Below are 20,738 nucleotides of genomic sequence, written 5' to 3'. Positions count from 1 at the left end.
TCACAACAAAGGGAAGTAAGAAGGGCAAGACTGCTCAGTTAGAACAGCAGCTACGTGGCATGAGAAGAGGAAGACACAGGTTGTTTCTGATGCTTTGACATCCAGGGCCTTGCTGACCTGGGAGGACCTGCTCCTCCCAGGGTCAGCCAATTCCTAGAGACAGTAAACAACTCATTCTGGATCATATGCTCTTCAAATGCAAACCAACCAATTCAGAGTCCACACCCCCAGCCACCTCCTTCATTGGGCTCTCACACTCCAGCCCACTATCCCCTGTGCAAATCAATAGGGCCAGGTACCAAACAACTAGGGGCAGCCCCAATGCTCCTGAGCCTGTTGAAAATTATTCACACTGGCCAATCCTAAGCCTGCTTACCCCGCCTTACCTTGTCCTTCCTGAGGAAGCCACAATAAAGGTGCTTGCCCACAGTTTCCTTCTCCTTCCTTAGGCCTCCTGACCAACCATGGTGTTTCTGGTGCGGCCCTGCATGGCCAGAAACTGTGGGTAAAAAAACCATGGCAGGCGGGCTTCCCTGGTGGCACAGTGGTTGAGAGTCTGCCTGCTGATGCAGGGGACACGGGTTCGTGCCCCGGTCCGGGAAGATCCCACATGCCGCGGAGCGGCTGGGCCCGTGAGCCATGGCCGCTGAGCCTGCGCGTCCGGAGCCTGTGCTCCGCAACCGGAGAGGCCACAACAGTGAGAGGCCCGCGTACCGCAAAAAAACAAACAAACAAAAAAAACCATGGCAGTCACCTCCTGATCTGTTGGTCTCACCAAACTTGAATAATAACGAAACCTAAATTTTAGCCTCCAGGCAAGATAGCAGGGCAGGGTGGGGGGTGGGGGGCGTGAGGCCGGTGTGACTTTAGGGCAGCTGCACCTTTTTCAGCAAGATCTCAACACTTTGGATGTTACCAAGTTGATGCCACTTTCACATGATGTTATCAGCAGACAGTGCACAATTAATATAGGTACAATTGGTCATGTAGCTCATGGGAAATCTGGGATTGTAAGAGCTATTTCTGGAGTTCACATTGTCAGGTTCAAAGATGAACTAGAAAGAAATATTACAGTCAAACTTGGCTATGCTAATGCTAAGATATATAAACTTGACGACCCAAGTTGTCCTTGGCCAGAATGTTCTAGATCCTGTGGAAGTAGTACACCTGATGAGTTTCCTACAGACATTCCAGGGACCAAAGGGAACTTCAAATTAGTCAGACGTGTTTCCTTTGTTGACTGTCCTGGCCACAATATTTTGATGGCTACCAGGGTGAACGGTGCCGCAGTGATGGATGCAGCTCTTCTGTTGATAGCTGGTAACGAGTCTTGTCCTCAGCCTCAGACTGCTGAACACCTGGCTGCTACTGAAATCATGAAACTGAAGCATATTTTGATTCTACAGAATAAAACTGATTCGGTAAAAGAAAGCCAGGCTAAAGAACAGTATGAACAGATCCTTGCATTTGTACAAGGTACAGTAGCAGAAGGAGCTCCTATTATTCCAATTTCTACTCAGCTAAAATACAATATTGAAGTTGTCTGCGAGTACCTAGTAAAGAAAATTCCAGTACCCCTAAGAGACTTTACTTCAGGACCCCGACTTATTGTTGTTAGATCCTTTGATGTCAACAAACCTGGCTGTGAGGTTGATGACCTTAAGGGGGGTGTAGCTGGTGGTAGTATTCTAAAAGGAGTATTAAAGTTGGGCCAGGAGATAGAAGTCAGACCTGGTATTGTTTCCAAAGATAGTGAAGGAAAACTCATGTGTAAACCCATCTTTTCCAAAATTGTATCGCTTTTCGCAGAGCATAATGATCTTCAGTATGCTGCTCCAGGAGGTCTTATTGGAGTTGGAAGAAAAATTGACCCCACTTTGTGCCGGGCTGACAGAATGGCGCAGTTGGAGCTTTACCTGAAATCCTCACAGAATTGGAAATTCCCTATTTCCTGCTTAGACGGCTTCTAGGTGTACACACTGAAGGAGACCAGAAAGCAGCAAAAGTGCAAAAGCTGTCTAAGAATGAAGTGCTTATGGTGAACATAGGATCCCTGCCGACAGGAGGAAGAGTTAGTGCAGTCAAGGCTGATTTGGACAAAATCGTTTTGACTAACCCTGTGTGCACAGAAGTAGGAGAAAAAATTGCCCTTAGCCAAAGAGTTGAGAAACACTGGCGTTCAATTGGTTGGGGTCAAATAAGAAGAGGAGTGACAATCAAGCCAACAGTAGGTGATGACTGAAGAATTAAAAAATAGATTTGGATGGAGCTGGAATTTCTCTTAACAACCTAGGGGTATATTTTCAAAGCAATAGTGAGGAATTAATGGCATAGCTCATTACCTTAGGAGTAGCTGTAAGGTTATTCTCATTTTTTGGTGATGAAAACTTAACCTCTAGTACTAACATAGGGTCTACAATAAGTGTAAAAATTGGCATAATGTTGGATTGAATCTACATTTTACCAGAAATTAATCATTCCCAAATAACATCTAATTTATACATCAGCACAGGTTTGAAAGGAAACTGCTACAACCAGCCTTTGCTGTAGCGCACATACCACTGAACCTGTTTGAAATAAAATTTTTCTTCTTAAAATAAAAAAAAACCTAAATTTTGAAAGGAGTGAGGCTGAAAGCAGAGTAGCCGTGGCTCACAAGCTCCTTGTTTCTTGTAGGAACCACAGGGCAGCCAGGGAGAGGTAGGGTGGTTTTGGCCAACACAAAGGCTTTTATAGGAGGCCTGCACCTCACTGGAGGGCCCCATTCATCCCACAGAGGCGGGGGCTCTGGTGTGTCTGGAAGGCACCAGCCTGCAGTGCCCACTCACCTTCCCGTAGCTCAGCAGGATTATCCGCACCAGGACGACATTGATGTGGGCCCCCAAGGACTCATCGTGATAAATTTCATTGACCTGAAAGACAATCAGGGACGTGTCAGCAGAAACCACAGGCCCAAGGACGAGCTCTGGCTTTGCAAATGGCATCACCACCCAGCTAGGCCCCAGGCCAGAACCCTGGGACCCAGCCCCACTCCTTCCTCTTTGCCACACTTTATACCCAGGAATCACCACCAACTCTGAATCCATCCCTTCCTTTCCCTCTAACCCCTGCCAGGATATTGCCACTCCCTCCTCAGCAGCCCCTCCCACCAACTCAGGGATTCTCCACCTGGAGCCTACACTGGGATGGGGACGCTGACCACTGTAAATGCAACATGGCCTTTCCTTCAGGGAGAATGCAGGCCACAAACCCCAGTGGCGGGGGCAATGCCGGGACTGTCACTGGCAGAAATCACTCCTCAGTTGCTGCTGGTGGTTGTGAAATGTCGTCTACACTCATCACAACTTGGAAAGGGGGGTCATTCTAGACACACCAACAGATCTAATTTTTAATGTCTTAATTAAGAACAGATATTGCTATATCACAAAATTGTGTTCTGTTTTGATAACTGCGACTCATACTATTGGCTTCATTTGTATTTCTTCACTCTTTTATTATCATGTATTTAATATTTTACATTTACAAACATTATTGGTGCAGGTGCCCAGGGGCCTCACCAGATGTCAAAGCGGTCCACTGCACAAGAAAGGTGAGGAATCCTTCCTTCCCCACAGCACAGCCAGCATGAATTTCTGGAAACACTAGTCAGGTTAACCCTGGGCTCAGGGCCGACAAAGCCTTCCTTCCCACCCTCACGCGCTCTCGGGATCTTACCTGAAACGGCCGCCTCATTGCCACCCACTTCATTCGTTCGCTTCCTGACAAAACCCTACTCTTCTGGAGGCCCAGCCTCGTGGCTGCTTCCTCCTGGAAGGGCCCCCAGGTCTGATCTGCTTCCCAGCCAGCACCAGGGTCCATTGCTTCCTGAGCTCTCTGTGTCCCCAAAGGGACTGTGAGTTGCATGGCCACCTGTATTTTCCCTGCATGTCTCCAGCACCCAGGACGCAGCAGCACACAGCAGATACTCAGGACACACTCGTCAAAAGAACGGATCCACTCATACCATCACTCAGTGGAGAGGCACGAACTGGCCATGCAACCCCTCCCTGTATGCAGACCGAGCCCAGAGGCTGCTGACCTACCCTTTGTGAGGGCAGACCCCACCAAGCGTGCCTCCCAGAGCCCACTCTGTCATCTCAGGCCAGTGCCATACTCCCCCTGAATCCCAGCTTTTAGAATCTCTATCTGAGCAATGGTAATTGCTACCTATAAACAGTAGGAAAACCCTTTGGGAAATCTGAGCGTTAGCAAGGAAAATCAATTCGTGATGGATGGGACAGGCAGGCACATGGGGCATGCTAGACAAGGAGCCTGGTGGCTCCTGTCACCGTTGCTGTGTGTTGAGACGGCACCAATGGGAAGGCAGAGCTAATGTGCACGGTGGGGTCCAGGGAGGCCACCAGCCAGCCCTAAGTGCGGTCCCTGCCGGAAGCCTCCTGCCCACAAATCTACCTTCCAATTATAATTTGTTTCTCTGCCCTGACCTGGCTTTCCTGCAGGGAAGGGACGACTGATAGCCCTACGGGATGGTCACTGTGACTCGGTGCATGAGTCTGGAGAGGGTGGACACTGGCACTGAGAGCCACCTACCAGACAAGATGACACCAGCAGCTGACAAGGTGGAGCCCTGGGAGGCTCTGCCAACTCACCCCTGCCGGACCTTCCCTTCTGTACAAGAATGACAGTCCCCATGTCACAAAGCTTTGTGAGGACTAGACTTCCGCACATGCATGATGGAATGATGTTGGTGAAAACAGGAAAACTGTATTAGTCACTGCTGCTAAGTCATATCGCCCCGCAGCCTCCCATGAGGTCACGGCAACCGGGTGTACACCCCCTAAACACGGAGGTCCTTGCCCACTTTTGAGGGTCAAACTAGACTTTTTGGTCCACAGTGAAACAACAGCCCTAAAAACTACTTTTTCTTAAGAGAGAGGATTTTTTTGTCTCCACAGGATTGCTTTATCTTTCACAAGCAGAGCCTCGCCAATTCGGCTCATGGAGTTTGACTGATAGTCGTGGTGTAGAAAGGAAGAAGGCAGTGACACAGGGAGGTCCTGCTGCATCTGGGCTTGAGTTGGCGGACGGCGGGCAGGAGAGGAGAGAGGGGAGAGAGACAGGAGTGAATGGCCAGCTTCACTTTACTCCCTTCAACTCTGACTCCCAGGTCATGCTTCGAGTGGGGGGCCGGGGTGGGGCAGAGAGGGTAAAAACAGCCCCGATGTTTGGGAAGAAGATGAAAACAGAGAGAGCTTGAACCTGCTCTCTGGGACCTGGGAGGGGACAGGCTCTTGTCAAGGAGGGGTGGCTTCAGAGAGCTGAAATGGAGTCCGGCTCCCAGCTATGCCTAGGGCATCCAGGGACAGTGGCAGGATAGATTGTTATTTGGAAGGAATTCAGGGCTGAGCTCAAAGAATTACCTCATTTTATGCTCCCAACAGCCCTTTGAGGCCAGAAGGAGGGGTGTCAGCCCCTCCTGAGAGATGAGGAAGCTGAGGCTGGTCCCCAAGGGAGGAAGGAGATGCAGGGCTTCTTCTCAGTTCCTGGCCCAGACCCTGCCCATCGGGGCCCAGGATCCTCCTGTTCTCCTGGTCCCACCACTGGGGCCGATGGCAGCCACTCTCATCTCGGGTAAGGGGTTTTGTGTCCTTCTTGGATGCTGGACAGGTCTGACCCTGACTCCTGATTCGAGAGACAGGAGGGCGCCAGAACCCTAGGATCCCCACCACCAGGCGCTGGACTCTGCGAGGCAGAGGCCCACCTCCTGCTGGGGATGAGGGCCAGGCAGTCAGAGCCAGGGGGTGTCAGGCTGCTGAGCGAGGGCCCAGCTGGGGAAGCACTGTCTTCTGAGCTGTCCATCAGCCACCAGCTCCTATCAATTGGGCTGGGCACCCTGACTCTGCCCTCAGAGACCAACTGGGCCTCCGGGACTACTGAGGAGCTAGAAGAGGCACGTCTGGAGCACACCCAGCAGATAGCCAGCAAGGAGGCCAGGCCTGCTCTCGAGATGCCCCAGCCCCGCCCTCCCTGGTAGCCTTCCACTGTGGTGCACCTTTCACTGTTTTCTCCTAGGAAGCCTCTGCCCTTCCACACAGGGACACAGCTGCACACAGTTTGCTCCTCTTAGGGAGGAAGGGCTTCCAGCTGGGTGTGCCCCAGCCTCGCCCTACAGCACAGGCACCTCTTGGCAACTGCTGGACCTTCTGGGTGGTTCCCAACCTGGATTCCCACTCACAAGCCCTCCCGGTGGCCTCACCTGAGGCCCGGCCCCCTGCAGCCCCCTCCCAAGCAGGTGGGACCCCCACAGTGACCAGGTGGCCTGGGACGTCTTCTTGCTCATTACGGTGGTGTGGCAGAATCCCCCCACCTGCAAACGGGTTCCCCTCCGGTGTCTGGCTCCCAATCCCCACGTTGCGACTCATCAGGAACAGAAAGGGCAGAATGCAGGGCTTGTGGGCCATGGAGGAGGCTGGCTCTGCTGAGGAGTGGGCCCTGCCCTGCCCCGCCAGGGCCACGCCAACTTTTCAGGGGGCTGTGAAATTGCCATAGCCCCCTGAGGCCAGCTGCATCCCACTCTCCACAGGATGCTGCCGGTGAGGCCAGAAGCCAGCAGGGCCCGCTGTGGTGTAGAGACCCCCGGGAATAAGATGCCCAGTAAAACACTTGCCTCCATAATAGGGACACAGCTACAACATTTCCGCCAAGCAGAGAGCTAACAGACATGGCACAAAGAGCCACAAAGACAGAAGGCAGCTTCCAAACATCTCCCTCCCAACTCCCCCCCGCCCGTCCCTTGACTCCCATTCCATCTCCTCCACAGGTAGACAAGGAAGCAGCACCTTCCCACCTCGTGTCTCCCCCACGGTCATTCTTCACGATGGTCACCACTCAGAAAAGGTCTGACCTCCTGCTTCCTATGCCTGAAACCCTCAATGGCTCCCCGGTGCCTTCAGGAACAGGCCTCAGCCCTCAGCCTGGCACTTGGGGCCCTCGCTAAGCTGGCCCTGGCTGGCTTCTCTGAGCTCCACTTCAGCTACTTTCCTCCAGGAACCCTCACTCCTGACAGCTCTGCCTTCTCGGAAGCCAGCTGCCCTCTCCTGCTGCTTGTGCTATGGTTCATACCTGGAGTTCCCTCTCCAGTCTCTGAATTCTTTTTTTTTTTTTTTTTTTTTTTTGTGGCGCACGGGCTTAGTTGCTTCGTGGCACATGGAATCTTTCTGGACCAGTGATCAAACCCGTGCCCTCCGCATTGGCAGGCGGATGCTGTTTTTTTTTTTTTTACATCTTTATTGGAGTATAATTGCTTTACAATGGTGTGTTAGTTTCTGCTTTATAACAAAGTGAATCAGTTATACATATACATATATCTCTTCCCTCTTGCATCTCTCTCCCTCCCACCCTCCCTATCCCACCCCTCCAGGCGGTCACAAAGCACCAAGAGCTGATCTCCCTGTGCTATGCGGCTGCTTCCCATACAAGAGCATTTGAAAAAACAAAGAGCAATCGATGTATTTCAAAGGAGGAGGGCAGTTACCCTCCCCCTACCGCCACCACAGGGCCTTCCCACTGCAACTGGGATAAAATCAAAGCCCTGCTCCCTCTTCTCAGGTTGCCCTCGCCTTGCTCACCATGGTCCAGTCACTGACCTGTGAGCTCCTTACGCAGGGAGCCCATCCCTACCTCAGGGCCTTTGCACTTGCAGTGCCCTCTGGTTTCTCATTCTCCTCCCCCACCACGACTGTCCCCTGTTCAAAGTGAGCCCTTAAAGTAGTTGCTCCCAGACTGGACTATGCACTTGATGTGGAGGCACCCCTCCTCCTCAGTCACTGCTGTGTCCCTAGCAGTGCCAAGCACACAGTAGGTGCTCAGTAAAGAGTTCTGAATGGGTGAATAACGTTGGTAAACATGAAACAAGAGGAAATGGGCAAAATGTGTGACAGCAGCAGGGTGCATGATGCCCTGTAATTATCAAAGACCCAGCTAAGTGCCCAAGTGCCTCCCCACCCCCACCTGCCCTCCCGAGGCCTGTGTGCTCACCTCTGCTGAGACCGCAGGAGGAGGGGAAGCAGGGACAACGTCCTTGAGCCCTGTCTGAGAAATTGATCCTGGAATCTTTAAACCTTGGGGAAAAGGTTCAAAGCCGCAGCCCTTCTCTGTGCAGAGAGAGGCCAAGAGCTCTCTTGTTTGGGGAAATACATCGTAATGCGCCTTTTGCTTATGCAAAGATGCAGCCAAGTTTCTGTTCTGGAATAGACAATAAGGAAGGACACAAGCTCTGCATGATAATGTAAAAGTTTGCTTTCTTTGTGGCAGAGTTCTGCCCTGGGCAACCACTGAGCCCTGGCAGGCGCCCTGAGGCTGCTGGGCAGAGGTGACTTTCTCCCCTACCAGGGTGGAGGGACAGAGGGGCTGGTCCAGGTCGTGGGGCTCCTACTGAGGCAGGCAGGGGCAGAGAGGCTGTTTGGGTTCCCAACGCTTACGTCCAACTTTCAGGAAAGTTACCACCTCTTCCCTTGAGCCAAGCTTTGGCAACTAAGAAGGAGCCCGAGCACCCTGTGGGGAGAAGCCAGGTCTGGAGGAGTCTGTTGTGGGGCCTCAGGAGGTAGGCCCATAGCCCGTTTTGCTTTGTGGCTTCTCCAGGAACCCTTGGCATAACTGGGAAGAAGGCTGCTCTCTCTGAGCCCCCCAGGAGAAGGCTTGGACCACCACGGTGGAGGTGGAGGTGAAGAAAGTGCTGTAGAACCTGGGGCAGAAAGTCTGCGGGCTTCCAGTGAGTATTTTCATTCGTGTGCATCTCATGACACATAAACGGGACTGCAAAAGCCCAGTCTCATTGTGAGAATAAACATTCCCTTTGCAGATCTTCTTTACCACTCGTTTCTCAGCAAATGCTTCGTAGGCAAAGCAAGAACAAACACGACTCTGGCCTCTGCTCAAAATATCAAACTGTCATGAAATGCAAATGGGCAGGACAGGAATTACTAAGGTCGTACGTACTGTGCACAAAAATGGGAGGCAGGTGGAGCCCCTTCTTCAGCCCCCAGGACCCCCACTGTGACTCCTCTCACGAAGGTGAAACGGTTCAGTCCCCAGTCCTGCATGAGGCCACACTCTCCTGGGCCTGGGGACATCTCTGCAGGTCCCCAGGGTGGGGACGGGCTCCTCCACCCCCAGGCAAGTAGGTGCCTTGAATCTAGGTGGAGCCTCAACAAATGTTTACTGTGCAAATGAAGGAACAAAGATGCCTTAAACAGCTGCCCATGTTGGCACTGATTACTTCCAAGAAGCTGCCCATACCTCGTCACTTCATCAGGTTGCGTGGGTTCCAGGGTGGGCTCGGCCACCATCTTACCCTGTGACTTGGGCTTGGTACTTTGCCTGTTTGAGCCACAGCTTCCTTATCTGTGAAATGGAGGCAATACTAGTTCTAGCCCCTCAGGCTGTATGGAGGACCGACCTCAACACTATATTTAAAGCATCCAGCAAAATCCCAGGCACATAGCACAGACTCAGTAGAGCTGTTATCAAATGACAGAAGGTCAAATACCCTGAGTCCTTTCTCTGGGCCCACCCTGGGCTCTCCTCAGGGCCATCGGGAAAGGCCTACCTGGACTGCAGTGCACAGCCAGGCTGTTTTCCAGAGCCCATGCTGGGACTCACCAGGTATCCGTGTGTGACCCATACCCGGGGTTCTCCCTGCCAGCTCCACCACAGGGTAACCAACAGCCACACCACCACTTGGGGCCCAACCTTCCCACTCATCACCCGAGAACTCATCAGAAAGGGATAATGCCGCAGAACAGGGAAGGACGGACCCTGCTGAGGCCGCAGGACACAGAATAACTCATCTGAGGTCAAAGGCTAGAGCCCACCGTCCCACCAAGGCCAGTTTGGAGGGCACAGACAGGAAGGAGAAGAGAGAAGGCAGGGATCTTGATTCTTGTTGGCAGCGGCCCTGGCCCTGGAGAGCACTGGGATGTCACCCATGAGCTCCTCAGCCCTCCCTGACCAGAGCCCTGAGGGCCTGGCTTGGAGTCTCCTCCAGAGGAAGCACTTCAGGGAGGCCCCTGGTGGCGACACCTCATGGCATCCTCCCTGGTCCCCCACCCCATCCCTGTCTCAGAGCCTGTGAGCACAACCCCACCCCTGTGATGTGAGCAACTGGGCACCAGCATGTCATTAGAAAAAACAATGATTTTTCGTCCCTCCTATAATTCATATTCTTCTGCTTCCCTATCACCATGTGACCCAAGGAAAGAAAGAGGGAAAATGCCACCATGGGGAGGGGGGACATGGCACCTGGGAGGTCCCTGGGGAGGGGAACAGGGGAGAAGCAACTGCCCTGGTTTATGTAGGTTAGGGGAGGAGGCTGAGGAGAGGCAGGAAGTCAGACCCAGGGTTATGGCCCCCCACCCCTGCTGCTGCCCCTCACACACCTTTAGGGTCAAACACAGATCCTGAGAGCTACAGCTCCTGCTCCCCACTTGGACCCTAAGATGAGACCACATTGCAAGAGCAGAGTCCCCTCCCAAGGTGGCTCTAGCAGGAGGTGAGAAACGGGAGGGTCTCTTGGGAGTAAACTGGCCTGGAACACCCCCAGCCCCAGCCCCAGCCCCTGAGAGGTGTGTGTGGGCTCCAGAAGCTCTTGCCTATGCTGGTCAGGGTGGGAGAGGCTTCAGACTGGATGGGTCATCACGGCACCAGACCTGGACCAGGTGGGGCTCAGCATACCGGAGCAGTCCAGGTAAAGAGTCTGGGGCCAGACCTGACAGCAAAAATGGCGAGGACTCAGGCCAGTCTCTCCCCACTGCCACTAGGGCCCCAGGGTCCCCCACGTGATGAGAAAGGGAGGGATCCTGCCTACCAGGCACTGACACAGAAGAGACTAAGGAAACCCTGACCGTTCACACTGTCACCTGTGCCTTTGGCAAAGGCAAGGGGCTCACCAGGAAAGGTGAGCCTCCCAGAAAACTTCGCAAGCTTCAGAGCAGCCCTCCTTGCAGCATCACAGCTCACTGCCAGAGTTGTCTGCTGCGAATATATCCCTCCTCCAGAGTGAAATCCCTCGGCACTCACTATTCCTAACACCCAGAATGTAAGAAGTCACCTCGGAACACAGTGGGAAACACTCCTGTCCTGCGTGCAGCACATGGCCCCTCGCACCACGAGATTCTGTTTGAGTAGCTGCACTGTCTTTGCCAGCCTCTGTCCCCAGGCAGGGCAGTGTGTTAACCACCTGGGCCCAGGCTGGGAACGGGCGCCCGGAAACATGGAAGAAGAGAACAAATAGGCAACTGAGAAGATGGATGAACATACCCTGCTACACAGGGAGCCCAGAACCAAAGGCAGAGGGGCTGAGTTCTTGGACACGCAAGTACCTGCCCCAGGTCACTTCAGGGTCGGAAGGGCCACGGGAGCCCACAAGGCCCATCTCATTGCTAGGCTCAGGTGGCAAGGGGCATGAGGACTGCCCCACCCCCGCAGCTGGCTGCCTCCCACTCACTCTGCGTGTACGGTGGACATCCCCCCAGAGCTTGCTGGGCTCACCTGGATGCTGCTCGAGGATCCTCCAGGCCGTTCCCTCTGCTGCACCATCACGGCCTCATATCCCTTCATTTGTTTGTTAGTCTGCTAACTGCCACCTCCCTCCACTGGACCTGTCTGTGCCCACTGAGAGCTGGGGGCTCTTCTGCATCTTTAGCTGTTGCATCCTCAATGCCTAGAACCCAGCTGGCTCCCAAAGCTTCAGGATCAATCCAAGCTCCCCCGTTCTGGCCAGCTCTACCCTCCGAGGCCTCCCTGCCCTGCACCCCCATGTCTGTCCCACTCCAGGCCTCCCATTCCCAGGACACGCTGAAGGTCTACACAGAATTGCACCCTCCCCACCATGTCCACTTCGGAAGTACCAACTTGTGGTCAATCAGCTCAAGGCTCACCTCGGCTCTGACCTCCCCAGCCAGGCCCTTGTCCTTCTGGCTGCGCTAAGGCAAGCCAGTGTGTCCCCAAGAGAGCCAAGCTTCTCGAGGACAAGAGCTGGGCTGGTTTGGCAGATGTCGTGGATGAAGGAACAACGGCTGCACCTCCTTGGTCAGCTCTGACCTTCCCAGACCTGTGCCAGGTGCCTCCTGACAGCACTACCTTTCACCTCCTGCACCCTGCAGGTGAGCATTACTACCCCCGTTTACCTACTGGGGAACAGAGGCTCAGAGAAACTGGGAGATTCACCCATGTGAGCATGCGTGGGAACCAGGGCAAAGGGCTCTGGGGAGCAATTTGGCAAACTTGCTGAAATTAAAACTGTACATTCCTACGACCTGGTGATTCAAACTTCCAGCATCTATGGTGGAGACAAACAGCCTTGAGCATCAAGGAAGAAGGGACAAGAACACTTATGCTACTGGTACTTCTTTTCCACGGACAGATAAAGCCTATTTTTTTAAAAAATATTTATTTATTTATTATTTTGGCTGCACTGGGTCTGAGCTGCGGCATGCAGGATCTTTTAGTTGCAGCATGTGGGCTTTTAGTTGTAGCATGCACGTGGGATCTAGTTCCCTGACCGGGGACTGAACCCGGGCCCCCTGCATTGGGAGCACAGAGTCTCACACACTGGACCACCAGGGAAGTCCCAGATAGAGCCTATTTTTTATGGGAGTCGGTGGGACCACAGTCACTCTATGAGAATTCATTTACTCATTGATTTGTTCATTCACAAGACATTTCCTCAACACCTACTCTGTGCCTGGCTCGTCGCCAGGTGCTGAACATGCAAAACCAGGTAAGTAGACCCTCTGAATCTGACATTAAATTTCTGGCATCTTTGTGTGAACCCCTAACCCCCTTGAGACATGCCAACAAAGGGCCCCCTGGGCAGCGGAGGAGAACTCAAGGGTCACTCAGCTACAACTCCTGCAGCACAGAGGGCAGCCAAGGAGGAACCTGGATGGGAGGGACAGCCAGATGGGAAGTGGTGCTCTCTACTCTTCTGGCTTGGCTGTCACCTTGCTGGAGCTTGCAGGAGACAAGCTCTGCAGCTGCCCAGAGCTGTCACCAAGGAGTGACACTACCCAGCCCTCCTCGTTCGGGGGGGGGACTCTCACTCCTGCTTTGACAACTGCCAGCTCCCCAGGGAGGCCAAGGACAGGCTGCTCTGAGGCTTCCCTCATCAGCTGTCAGGGGGCCTCCCAGAGTGGGGAGGGAGGTGTGGGGGAGTCCAGGGGGCAGGAGAGTGCTGCACACTTCAGGGAAGAAGAGGCAGAGGTAAGGACAGGCCTCGGCTCCCCCCAGCAGAATGTTCTCCACTTGCATCATCATCCCTGGGAGGAGGGGGCATCTACTGTCCACCCCCGTCCCCACTGGAATGTGACTTCATGCAGGCAGGGCCTCAGGCCTGCTAACATGACATTCTCAGCACCTAGAACTGTTGTCTGGCACATAGCAGGTGTTCTAGAGACATGCACTAAGTGAATGAGTGGGTGGGTAGGTGAGCAAACCCTAGAGAGAACAGGAAGGCACAACAGATGAAGAAGCCAAGGGGAAGAGCCAGGAGAGTCATAGATGGAAAAGACAGTCGGGGCCGTGGGCAGCGGGGAGAGGACTCGCACCCAGGCCACACAGATATGGGAATCTCATCTTCCACACCCTACCTGCGCCACCCAGCCTCTCTGAGCCTCAGTGACCTTACCCAGGAAAGGGAACCTCACAGGGCCACCAGGGCAACGTAGAGCCATCATATAAGTGCCTCCTTGCCTGGGGCCAGCATGTGTGAAAACTCAGCCTCTTAGGCCATAGGGAGAGGCATTTCCAATAGTAAAAGGCATGAACCCCAAACTCCCTAAGAGAGATGTTTCTGTCTCTTTAGACCCCAAAGCAAACTCATGACTCCCCTGACAGTATGTTGGTGGATCCCAAGCCCCTTAGCCTGGCACAGAAGGCTTTGCCAACTTCATTCCTGCCTCTCCCCAAGCACCCTACACTCCAGTCGGGCCCAACCTTGCACTGTGATGTGGAGATGTCGCTGAGCCTTTACACCATGCTCCCCTCCTGGTCAACTCTGCCTCTGCATTAGGGGCAGCGCAAGGGGCCCTCATCTGGGGCACCCTTCCCTGTGACCCTGTGGTACTTGCATGATCAGCAGGCATATTAACCAGGATGAAATTACGTATTCCTTGCCCTGCTCCCCACCCCTCCCGTGTTCCAATCTCTCTGAGCATAGGAACACGACTGCCTGCTTCTGCACCCCAGTGCCCAGAGTGGGGCCCATTTAGACCAGGGTTCTGAGAGCGCCCAAGGAGCAAATACATGACCGGGGACAGCTCACACTTGAGGCATGCTCTCCATGTGCCCAGGGTGCCACTAAGCACTTTTCTGGTGTTTAACTCAAGCCATGCTCACAACAGCCCTAGGAGGTGGCACTAATTATCCCCCATCACGGCATACAGCAGGGCAGGGCAGGCAGTCGCTTCCTTTCTTCTAGGCCTGAAGGAACAATCCACCCGCTGATCGGCCAGTCTGATTCACTAGTGCAGTGTGAGGTCTTAATTTCAATTTGTTGCCAACGTTGAAAAGTAATTAGATTTCCTGTAAAAGCTGGATTTCCAGCTTCTCGGCGGGGTGGGGTGGGGAGCTCACAAGAGTGTGCCTGTTTATTCCTAAATGACCGCAAGTGAATGGAACCCAGGAGGGGATCTCCAGAGGTGTAGCCTCTCCTGTCGCCCCAGTCTCCACCACTCCCTATTGTCCACAGCCTGGACACCCTGATTAGGCTTCCTGCCTGGCTCCTGTCAGCATCTGAGAGCGCTGCCCTCTTCTAAGTACTGTATCAGCCTCACACACTGCTGGCCCTGATAGTCATACTTCCTGGTGGCACACAGGGCCATGCTCTCAGGCCAGCGGGACAAGCATGAGGAACAGGAACAGTGCCAGGAACGTCCGGCTGTGGCCACAGCACCAGCAGACCCTGGGGCCTGGGGAGCTGCCGTATGACAGTGGGAACTTCTTCTCCGCATCCTCACATCCTTTGCTACGGCCAGGCCCAAACCCAAATGTGTCTCTCTTGCCCCAGGAGCGCTGCTTGCTTCCCTTCAGCTTAAGGGAACCAAGTTTTAGTGTCCAGTTTCAGAGATGTTTTTCTCTTCCCCAGACACCAGAGCCAGAGACACGTAAATGGGACTTGGGTCTGCGCTTTCCCCCTGGCGGGTTTGCAGCTCTGTGGCCAGTTCACGAGATCACCCCCGAGAGAGCAGAAAACATTCCTGTCCTGTCACTGCCTTCCCCACCATCACCACGTGTCCCCAGCATTCTTGGAAGTTGATGAGAACTGGAGCCCATGTGCCTCTGATTGTTTGCAAATCCTGGCAAGGCTTTGGTGAGCCCAGGCCAATTTCTGGATTAAATTAGAAAAGAAAAGAGGGAAAATATCTGAATCCTGGCACAGACAGAAATCATTCAACAAAAAATGTTTAAGAACATACTGTACAGAGGACTGATCCCACACTAGGAAGGGTCAAAGGGTATGGCCTCGGCTCTGAAAGCTCAGAAGCCCCTTTGGATCCCATGTTCTCCATGAGCCTAAGGAGTGTGTCTGCCCCTGACAGAAGAGATGCTTGGGGTGGGGGTGGGGGTGGGGGCAGAAATTCTTCCAGAACATGAGCAATTAGCCCAGGTGGGAGGGGCAGATCTGCTGGCCCAGAAATCTTGCTCCTCCTACTATGTTGTTTTAAAATCCTCACTCAGTTGCTTTAAAAAGAATCCCCAAAGTGACCTCACAGACCCATTCAGCTGGCAAAGCTGGGGTGGGGGTGGGCTGGGGTTTGAGCAGGCAGAGGGTGGAGCTCAGCTCACGTGTGAGGTTCCTGCAATGGCCAGCAAGAAAGGGTTGCTCTAGCTGCCGGGGCTCAGAGGCCTGAAGAGGGAGAGAGGGAGCTTGTCTCCAGGGGGTACCCGGGTGTGAGTGTGCCAGTCTTTATGGGTCAGAGTGTGCGGGAGGTTTAAAGATGAAGAAACCAAGTTTAGGGCAAGGTGGGAACTTTGCCAGGTAGGTAAAAGCCAGGATTAGGGTGCAACTGCTTCTGACTCCAAAGCTGGTCCTCATTCTACGCCCAGTGCTTCCCTAACACGTATGCCCATGTGCACGGACAACAGTGGGAGGCAAATGCAACTATAAAGCGCTGGGGCCACAGCTCAAGGTGAGCCCTAAGCAAGTAGAAGATTTCTTTACACCCTGAGAGAGAATACTTCTTGACACCCAGATAGTGGTTTTGTGGGCCGTATGATCTCTGTCCCAACTACTTAGCTCCACCATTGTAGTACAAAAGCAGCCATAGACAATTCATAAATGAATGGCATGGCCATGTCCCAATAAAACTTTATTTTCAAAAACAGATGATGGGCCGGATTTGGACTATAGTTTTGGCAACCCTGCCTTAGATGCTCCAGTTTATCTTGAAAAATTCAGGCGAATTTTGCTTTAACTCAGTAATATGTCCCAGTTTACTTTCGTATAAAATTGATGTTTTAAAATGCTTGCCATTCAGAAAAAGTGGCACTTTAGGGGGAGACACCTCACATCTGTACCGTGGCCTCAGCAGCCTCTGGCAGGCCTGCTGAGAGGACGTGCTCCCACGAGCAAAGAGCCGTCTTCTGGGGCAGGTCATCACCCAACACACTGGCCTGTCTCACACCTAGAAGTAGTGCAAGCGGACCAGCAGCTCAGTCAGGCAGCAGTGCTAGGTCTCTATGGATCCTGAGAGCCCGAGCAACCACCAAGGCCTTTGGTTGCTCAGGGAAGTGTAGGATTGAAATTAATGCTTTAGTTAAATGCTATAAGCCATATAGGAAGCACTAGTCTTGTGCCTAAGTTTTATATTTCTTGAAGTCTTGGCATGAATAGGTTTTACTTTTTAAAGTGCATTTGTAAACATATTACTTTAATAATGGCTCTCGAGTCTTCCCCGAAGGCATTCCTCCCTGGCCTCCCATTCACCTGAGCCCAGAGAAGACCCACTGTCCACGCCTGACAAGGTAACTGGAGGTGCCACGAACATGAGGGCTGCGTCACTGCATGGCTCCTTGGGGTGCCAGGCGTGCACTGCCACAGCACTGAGTTTGAAAGCACAGACTAGCTCAAGGGCTGGCATCAGAGTCAGCAGCAGGCACATTCAGGAGTGTTGACTGCCTCCCAGCCTGGGAGCTCCAGGCTAGGCAGGAAGCCCGTTTCCAAGGAAGAGGGGTCAACAGGACCGCAGTTCCCAGTGCAGAGGGCGGCCCGGGCAGGGGGGAGTTCCTTGTCCTCAGAACTGAGCCTGGTGAAGGTCAGAAGATGAGCCACAGTTGAAGACTCGGGAGGAGCAGGAACGGGATGGCGGCAGGGGGTGGCCAGCGCTGGAGAGGCACACCTAAGTAGGGGACCAAGGCGGGACCCAGCAGCAGTGTGGGGCATGGGCCCTGGAGGAGCCAGCATGGCTGGAGGGGCCGCACATCTGCCAGAGCTCCCCGCTCCATCCTCACAGCCTACTGGTGGTGGGATCGAGACCCCTCCTCCCTCAAACATGTGGATGAGGCTGTCCGGCAGCCTTCCCCAAGGGGTCCCAGCTTCTCTGGCCCGGTTAAAGGACCCTGGGCCCAGGACACAGGGCCTCATCCTGGGTTTGCCAGCAATCTCAAGGCTATGGTGTATGAGAGGTAAAAATCAGTGCAGAGGACCCCAAGGGATGAGGCCTCAGCCCACAGCCTGGCCTCAGTGCTCAGAAGGCACCAGCTTTCTTCATCTGGGCAGAGAGCTGAGAGCGGTGGTAGGTTTGAGCTGAGCCTCCAGATGAGTAGAGGATGGGGATGGGCCATAAGAATGGGGCCTGAGGCAGGAAGCACAGGCTCAGGTTCCTGGGTTCAGAGGCGAGTGACCAGGGCCCACGCCCAGGAGGGCTCTGCACTTGGGCTTAACGCTCTGTGGTTACCATCTTGAAATTCATTATTTTATCTCTGAATTTGTGTTTTGTGAGTGAAATCCGCTGGGATGGGGAAGCCTTGGCTCACACGTGGTCCCACTTCCACAGGACAGGCTCTTGTCTTCCTACTCCCCACTCAGTGACCACTACAGGGACCTGCATGCAGGTGCAGGGAGGGTCAGGTGGACACATGTGCCCTGGGGCATCTTGGGGCAGGGCATGACCTGGGTTGGGGCTGGGAGATGCCCTGTGTTCTTTCAGTGGCAGCTGTCGGGAGACAGGACAGGCAGCTGTCAGGCCCCGGGGGCACGCCCTGCATCACTGGCCAGGACCGGGGGCCCTCAGGGAGTGCTCCCTCATGGCTCCACTCCTGGGGGGGCCTGTCTTCCTCCTCCCAACCTTCTTAAGTCTGGTTGGTGCTTTGTCTGAACTTCTGGTAAGCCTGCAGCACCCTTTGGGCACAAGCCATAAAGTACAAATCTGTTTAATTTTGGTGATTCCCCATGCTGGTTAAATGTTCTAATATCTGCATTTAAAACAGGCCTTGTACAATATAAAGATGAATGGTAAAATGCATGATTATAATTAAAAATCCTAATTTTTCTTCCCTTAGAGTGATAATAAATAGAAAATTTTAAAATCTTGACAAGTTGAAAGGCTGTATACGAAAGGAAAAGGCTTTGTATAGGTACCCCTTATGACACTTTTTCCTGCTCTTTGAATAAGAGAACCACATTTTCAATTTGCACTTGGCCCCGGGAGTTTTGTACCCAGGAGACATTCTAGGTGTGGGGTTGCCGCAGCTGAATGCACAGCAAGAATCGTCAGGTGGTCAGTGAGGGCTGGGGTTTGGGAAATGATGCTGCTGACAACAGGCCATGGGAGTCACTGTTGGGGGCAACCAGAAAGAAACTCCAAGAAGATTAACTTCTGGAGAGGGCATGAAATGCCAAAGACAGCCCCCAAGGGAAAAACCAGGGAGGAAAAGATCTCAGGACATGACTACACACAAAAATGTAAGCCATCAACAAACCAACCCCAAACAAAATAAAACAAAAGGCAAACAACAAAACTGGGGAAAACATTTCCCACACAAACATCAGACAAAAAATTAACCTATTTTAATATAACAGTTCTTCAGATTAACACAAAAGAAGCTAAAGTCCCAGTGGAATAAAGAACATGAATAGGCCAATCATAAAAATATAAGATGATCACTGTTTTAAAATATATATATATATATATATATATTTAAATGGTACCTCCTTACCATCAAATACCTACAACTTACAACAAAAGTATATCCCTGTTGTAGCTATCAAACTGCCAAAGCTAAAAAGGATTTGGTGGTGTGAAGAGGTGAGGAGATGGGCATTTACTCAATGGAACATGAATAGGTGAAAATGAACAGAAAGCTTTCTGACACAGAAAACTTTAAACTGCACATAACTGTGGACCAAGAATTGTACTTTTAGGAACTTAGTTTAAGGAAATAGTAAAGGATGAGTAATAGTTTCAGCTATAATGATATTCATTACTATTAGTGGCCAAACTAACATCTAAAAGGGAAATAAATTTTGTTACATGAGTCATATAAATAATCAATTACCTAAAAAGTATGCTACAGTCACGTGGTGCAATGTTATGCCATCATTAAAATGAAGTACTAGGCAATAATTGATAGGAGAAAACATTCACAAACCTATATGAATATATTCTAATTTTCCATCATAAATAGTATATGGTACATGTTAAATATAGCATATTTTAATAAACAAAGAATGTTACTTTTCTAGACTTGAGGAAGAAAAGAAGGAAACTGGACCTCGAAAGAGGTGCTTGAATGGGTTTGTGGGAGGGTTCTGAACACCATGAGACCCCTTCTACATCCAGGTGGCTCTTTCGAAATGCTCAGCAAATATTTCCAACCCTTCTGACCCTCGAGAGTCTGAGGTGGAAAGAGGGGATGGATTAATTCCCATTTTCCTATGAAAAAAAGGGCATTAAATGTCTTGCCCATTAATGTTGGAAGGAAGTAGCACCTCTAGCAATTTCCTACTGCCCTTAGAGTCACATCCAAGTCCCTCTATTGACTGGCCTTTCTTGCCTCCAACTTCCCCTCTTACTTGGGCCCTTTGTTCCCCACATTGGCCCTATTTCACGGCTGACATAGAGTTGATGCCCAGTAAACATTTGTTGATTGTACTGTATGGACAGGAGCTGTGTGTATTAGAATAGGATGGGCTGTGTTGCAGTTAACAGAGAATCTACCACATTTCAGTGGCTTAATACAGTAAAGGCTGGTGTGTGTTTCCTTGCACACATCACAGACTTATGCAGGTTGGGCGGCCCTGCCCCATTTTGCGGCTGCAGCTACTGGGACATGTGACTTCCAAGGTCACTGTGGTAGGACAGAGAGAGAGGGAGTGGACACACTGGCTCTCAACTGCCTTGACCAAGAGGTGACCTACGTCATTTCCTTCCACACAGGTCGTTAGCTAAAACTAGCCACACAGCCCCAAAAATGAGGTGCAAGGGAGGCTGGGAAATGGAAGGGAGGGGAGCATGTGGATATTTGATGAACCTGAAATGTCGGTGTCACACCAGGACCCACGTCCCAGCCCAGGGTCTGCCACAAAGTGACCCCAAAGGGAGTCCTGCAAGCAGAATAACTGAACGATGAGGGAGACCAAGCTGGCTTAGAGCTGCCAGGGCTGAGCCACGCCGACACCTGGCCTGACACCTTGGCCTCTGCTGCTCCTTGGAGCCCACATTCCCCAGGTCTTTTGCCAT

The 20,738-nt window shown here is 52.3% G+C and overlaps 1 protein-coding gene and 1 pseudogene across 1 annotated transcript in view; one reads left to right on the top strand and one right to left on the bottom strand.

The window, feature by feature from the left end:
- ADAMTS2 (ADAM metallopeptidase with thrombospondin type 1 motif 2) overlaps window positions 1–20,738 on the bottom strand; it is a 245,317-nt gene that overhangs the window by 69,159 nt on the left and 155,420 nt on the right. Inside the window, exon 5 of the mRNA XM_029218215.1 lies at window positions 2,829–2,912. Coding sequence (XP_029074048.1) covers window positions 2,829–2,912 — 84 coding nt within the window. The remainder of the gene's footprint in view (window positions 1–2,828; window positions 2,913–20,738) is intronic.
- On the top strand, window positions 465–2,242 carry LOC114891688 (annotated as a pseudogene).

The sequence above is a fragment of the Monodon monoceros genome, unplaced genomic scaffold (genome assembly GCF_005190385.1).
Source record: "Monodon monoceros isolate NGI ecotype Baffin Bay Population unplaced genomic scaffold, NGI_Narwhal_1 Super_Scaffold_12, whole genome shotgun sequence".
Lineage (NCBI taxonomy): Eukaryota > Metazoa > Chordata > Mammalia > Artiodactyla > Monodontidae > Monodon > Monodon monoceros.
This window is presented reverse-complemented; position numbering and strand designations above follow the sequence as displayed.